The following is a 5,935-nucleotide window of genomic DNA, read 5'->3' as shown; positions in this document are numbered from 1 at the left end:
GCTTTATCTGTTGGGGCAGGATCAGGGGAAGAAAATGATCACAGCTACTGCAGAATAGGTTTTTCATTTGTAGATACTTTAAGTAATCCCCCGGATGGACAAACTATCCTGGTATTTCAGTGGAGGTCCAGTTTGAACTCTCATGTTGGAATAGCTGAGAAGCAAAAAGTCCAGTCTTTTGGGTGCTAGATACCAAATCTCCCACTTCCCTTTCCACCTCTGAGCCAACAGGCTGCTGTAGCAGCTTTGAGCACTCAGATGAATCAGATGCATCAGTAACAGGCTACTAGCTGTGCAAACTCAACAGCCTGATCCACTGAGGCAAAGGCAAGGAATAGAAAACATAGCCCCCCTGGCTGATCCACTAGTGGGACTCTCCTGCAAAGAAAAAGTCCTACCAGAACATGTAATTGGCAATAACCTGTGCCAGTTCTTTTCCCCATGTGTAAACAAGGCCCATCTCGAACAACGCCAACCAGGAAAACCTCTAGCACCACGGAATTTGTTTGAATTTTCACCCAAACAAGGCTATAAATGTACTCTTGAAACTACTGCTAACAATAAAATACTTGGACTAACATTTTTTTAAAAAATACCTCAGAGAAAGCTTAAGAAATCGGGAGCAAAACTAGAAACAATGGGGAATAAGAACATAAAAGATTCAATTTGAGTCTCTGATATGCAACTCACTACAGGCAAGTGGCAAAACCGTACCAAGGACACAAAACACGCTGAAGAATTCACATTAACAACTGGGTTTGGAGGCTCACCTAGTACCAAATGATGAGTGCTGCCAAGTCATTTAGAGGTTAGGCAGAGTCAAATTTAGCAGTTGACGTTGTAAATCTATCATGTGCACGTCACCACATTATGCTCAAAAAAAAAAAACAAACAACCAACCAAAACCGAACCAAAACCCGAACCAAAACCCCAGCCCTTTCGAAACGCGTGGTAGAAAAATTCACAGTAACAGAAATATCCTTCACAAGCAGTAGAGAAGGGGCAGTGTGGAGCATCTAAGTCGTACGATACAAAACCCATTGTAAAGAACAGGGCTGTAAAACAGACAGAGAGTTCTAAAAATGGTGCTTTCCTTACAGTCCTTTAAGGGGTGAACACTTTGGCCAGAGAATTTTAAGCCTCTGAGGATCATGCAAGCCTCTGCTTAAGATACACAATTAGATCCTCTGACGTTACAAAGGCCATTTGCTACAAGATTTACCTGCTCTACTTCTTAGAAAGTGTTCCCATCAAGTAGTCATTACGAAGGGATCCATCAGGTGACACTATCCCAAGAAATCAATAACACCTTCAACCATTGCTAATGACAGAGGTAGAGAAAATTCTGTCTTCTGCCACAGCTTGTACCCCCATTTTTAGTGTTGTGTTGAGTGGGTTCCAGCAGTGAAGACACATGCACTTGCTTTTCCACCAGCTTGCTCATGGAAACAAATTTGTTCCAGCATGCTCTTGTAGTCTGAAAACATCCAGCAGCTGCTCCAGTCGGTCAAAGTTGGATGTCAGCTTTCTTGCTTTGCTGCCTCCCCTTGGGCCTCCCCTGTTTGCTCACTTGGATTTCGTTGGGCATCTCCTTCTCCTTCTACAACACAGAAGAAAAGGACAAATGACACACCTTAAAAAAAGGTCTTTCTCCCAGAACCCAACCTGTTCACACACCAGTCTCAGAAACAAAGTAAAAAGAAATCAAAACTGAAACCGTGCACTAAATATAAAACCTTTTATTACTAAGACAATCATATTTGTATCTCAAGAGGCACCTTCCAAATGGAATCCCTGGCTGCAATCCTCACTATGAGTTTATTTTCAGACCTAAAGCAGCTAGAAATTTAAGGAATTTAATAAAAATAGTAGGGTATTTTCACTATGAAATTTATTCATAGGAATTGATTCACTATGATACTGTGACAATAAGAGAAAAAAGCCTCATTAAACCAAGTCTGAACAGGATTTACTATAAAGAGATCAATACAGACTGGAGGATGATGAAATTGAGAGCAGCCCTGCAGAAAAGGACTTGGAGGTACTGGTGGACAAAAAGCTGGACATGAGGCAACAATACACCCTTGCAGGCCAGAAGGCCAATGGCATCCTGGGCTGCATCAAAAGAAGTGTGGCCAGCAGCTTCAGATAGGTGATTCTGCCACTTTGCTCTGGTGAGACCTCACCTGGAGTACTCAGTCCAGCTCTGGTGCCCTCAGCACAGGATGGACATGGACTTGATGGAGTGGGTCCAAGGGGGGGCCACAAAGATGATCAGAGGGCTGGAACACCTCTCCTGTGAAGATAAGCTGAAAGAATTGGGGCTGTTCCACCTGGAGAAGAGAAGGCTCCCGGAAGACCTTATAGATATATTTCAGTATCTGAAGGGGACCTACAGGAAGGCTGGGGAAGGACTGTACAGAGGACCTGTGGTGATGGGACAAGAGGCGATGGTTTGAAACTGGAGCAGGGTAGATGCAGGTTGGACATCAGGAGGAAGTTCTTTACAATGAGAGTGGTAAAATATTGAAACAGGTTGCCCAAGGATGTGGTTGAGGCCCCATCCCTGAAGACAATTAAAAATCAGACTTGATGTAGCCCTGGGCAGCCTGATCTAGCTGGGAGTGTCCCTACTTGCTGCAAGGGAGTTTGGACAACATGATCTTTGAGAGTCCCTTCAACTCAATCCAAACTGTGAATCTGTGAGATGCAATGTCAATAAAAGCAGTAGTTTGTTAAAGCTGTTTGTTGTGTTGTCCCTTCTCAGGAGGAAGTTTGCTGAGGAAAAGGGAACCTTCTGCTAAGGCTTCCTGCTTGAGCTCCTCCTGACCCTGCTCCTTTTCCTGCTCTAGATGGCTGCTTTTCTGTTTGTGGGACTGCTGGACCTTTGCTGGGCTGAGTATAACTTTATATGCTTTGTATTGATGCTGAAATCAGTTTGGCTATTTCATGAAATCCATTTTCATTTCAATTTGTGGGTCTTCTCTCCTTTTCCTGATTCCCCTTCTCTGCTGGGGAAGGGTCACTGGGTGATAGAGCAACTGCTGTTTAGCCCCAGATATTGGCTAAATGGAAACAACTCTGAGCTGGAATTTGGGATGCAAAGTGTTTTATAGCCTCTCTTTAGTTTGGGATAACAAACTAATACTCAAAGGAATGACAGTACAATCCATATTCTAGCATTTTTGGTTTGGAGGCTTTTATCCATCACCTAGGTGTACTAATAATATAAAATGTAAGTATGTTATCATTGTATCTAATTCCAAATGCAAAACCTCCTGCAGAAGTGTGCAGGCACTTTTGTGTACCTGCTATCTAAGGTAATTTTATAAGTCTCTACAATTTTTTGCAAAGATTAAGGTACCCAAACTGCAAAAGAAGGCTCCAAGAAACACTGAATAGACTCCTAAATCATATATTAAAAATGAGGCTAACAGTTATTGAAACCATTCTTGTCACTACAGAGCTGACTGCACATGCAAAGCACATCCCAACATACATCACAGGTATAAAGCCAAATTCTTCCTATAGCTGGCTAAGGAAGGCAGCTCTGCCTTGCAATCACTCCAACAGCTTAACTTAAAAACAGGGATTGTTTATGTTTTCTAAATGGACAAGACCAAAAATCAACTTTAAAACTTGTAAATTTGGGACTGGAAAAAATTTAAGTGAGAAGGAAGGTTGGTATGCATTTCAAATGCCACCTACTTGATATTTTTCCAACATTTTACATGTATCATCACATTAAAATAAATAGACACACCTACACACGTACTAATAAAGGCTTTCTTTTCTTTTTAAACAGGAAAAAATTTAAAGGCCCTGCCCAGCTACAATCATAGAATGGTGGGGTCAGAAGGGACCTCTAGAGATTATCTAGTCCAACCCCCCTGCTAAAGCAGGGTCACCTAGATCAGGTTGCACAGGAACATGGCCAGGCAGGTTTGGAAAGTCTCCAGAGGAGGAGACTCCACAACCTCTCTGGGCAGCCTGCTCCAGGGCGCCAGCACCTTCATGGGAAAGTTTTTCCCTATGTTTAAGCAAAACCTCCTGGGTTCCATTTTGTGCCCTTTGCCCCTTGTCCTGTCACTGGTCACCACTAAAAAGAGTCTGACCCCATCCTCTTGCTCCCTGCCCTTCAGCTATTGCTGAGCATTGAGAAGATGCCCTCCCAGTCTGCTCTTCTCCAGGCTAAACAGCCCCAGGTCTTTCTGCCTCTCCCCCAGTCCCTCCAATATCCTTGTGACCCTCCATTGGACTCTCCCCAGTAGTTCCCAGTCTCTGTCTCTAGGAGCTATAGGCCTCAAATTGGTAGCTCCAGAATGAATGGCTTAGAAGCTACATTAGCCTGAAAGCCAAGAAAAAGAATTTCTCCCTCCAAGTAGCACTCCAACCACCCAAATGTCAGGCTGCCCACATCTGATTGCCCAGCGACGAGGCTGCTTTCAGAACTCTTGCTGCTGTCTCAGCAAAACACATGCACAAACAGGGCAGCTGTTTATTGACAGTTTGTTCTTGGCTGGGTTTGTTTTCGCCTGCTATTACTAAAACAAGTGTAAGACCTCTTTCTTAAGATTTGTAAAGAGCTTTCAAAGATCTGTAAGGTCCATTTATTAACTCCTGCCCACGTAACATGAAAATAATGGCCCAGCCCTATTATATTTAAAGTAAGCCCTTTAACTTACACTGTCCCTCCTTCCTCTCAAGTGAAGGTGCACAACCAGCTAAAGATTTTGGTAAGATTAAAAGTAAAGTAAGATGTGGGATTGTGTTAATGCTAATCACCTTAAAAGACAAAGCATCACCAGAAAGGGGAAGGAGACAATTTACCCAGATAAAAAGATCCAAGTAAAACAAACAACAATGCATTGCTATTGCTCTGCCCTCTGGCAGCTGAAAACAAAATTGAGCTCCACAATGACCTTTCAAGCAGACACATGGCTTCTCCTGCAGGCTTCAAACCAGACAGCTTCCATTAAAGGATACTATGAAGAGCTGGGTCTCAATAAAGAGTTCCTTTTCTTCCTTGTACCTAATTTTACATACGTTTAACCTGAAATGGACCCAGCCACTAGGCATTTCCTGCAGAATGACTTTTCATTTTTCATTAATATGTTTTATTTCCAAATACCCACCCTTCCTAGTTATGAAATCTGGGCTTCCTATTGCAGACAACCCCTGCTGATCAGCATAAAAACTTTTTTGTTGCTCAGGGACAAGGGAACAATGCCTGCACATAAACCATGTTTAGTGCACTACTACTCCTCCTCTTTTCGTTTTAAATAAATACAACAAAAGATCAAAATGTGACTCACCTGCTTTGTTTATGTCAAGCTCTGATAACTTTAAGGCTAGTTCACTAGAATTCCCACCAGGAGAGGACACAAGTATGTCATGTAAAGCATTTCTTCTACCCGTTCTTCCAGAGGCAATGAAGTCTGCATATGTAGATTCCACATCAGTCATTGCTAACAAATATCCACATAGCAGTACCTGGATGGGACAAAAAGAAAAGAACAATGCTCAGACCACTGGGAAAACTTGTGATGTTATGGAATAGGAATGGAACTAGAGGGTTCTCATTGTGGAGTAGATTGGGTAAGCAGTAGGCAGCAAAAGCAGACAAGCAAAAAGACATCGAGGAGCTGGAGCTGGACTAGAGAAGGACAACGAAGATGCTGAAGGGTCTGGAGAAGAGGGTCTGGGGAGGAGCAGCTGAGGAAACTGGGGCTGTTTAGTCTGGAGAAAAGGAGGCTGTGTGAGATCTTTTTGCTCTTGACAATTCCCTGAAAGGAGGTTGTAGTGAAGTGAGGCTTGGTCTCTTCTCCCTAGCAACATGTGATGAGAGGAAACAGCCTCAAGTTGTACCTTGGGAGGTTTAGGCTGGATATTAGAAGAAACTTCTTCATTGAAAGGGTTCTCAACCAATGAAACA

General features: G+C 42.9%; 1 protein-coding gene across 1 annotated transcript; it reads right to left on the bottom strand.

The window, feature by feature from the left end:
• Window positions 1-1,473: 1,473 nt before the first annotated feature.
• Window positions 1,474-5,481, bottom strand: PKIA (cAMP-dependent protein kinase inhibitor alpha). Its single transcript, XM_054385531.1, has 2 exons — window positions 5,316-5,481; window positions 1,474-1,600 (listed from the first exon to the last, which is right to left on the bottom strand). The coding sequence occupies exons 1-2, from the start codon at window positions 5,464-5,466 to the stop codon at window positions 1,521-1,523; spliced, it is 231 nt and encodes a 76-aa protein (XP_054241506.1). The 5' UTR covers window positions 5,467-5,481; the 3' UTR covers window positions 1,474-1,520.
• Window positions 5,482-5,935: the final 454 nt, after the last annotated feature.

The sequence above is a fragment of the Indicator indicator genome, chromosome 12, assembly GCF_027791375.1.
Source record: "Indicator indicator isolate 239-I01 chromosome 12, UM_Iind_1.1, whole genome shotgun sequence".
NCBI classification, from domain to species: Eukaryota; Metazoa; Chordata; class Aves; order Piciformes; family Indicatoridae; genus Indicator; species Indicator indicator.
Note: the sequence above shows the minus strand (reverse complement) of the source record. Positions and strands in the feature narration are given on the sequence as shown.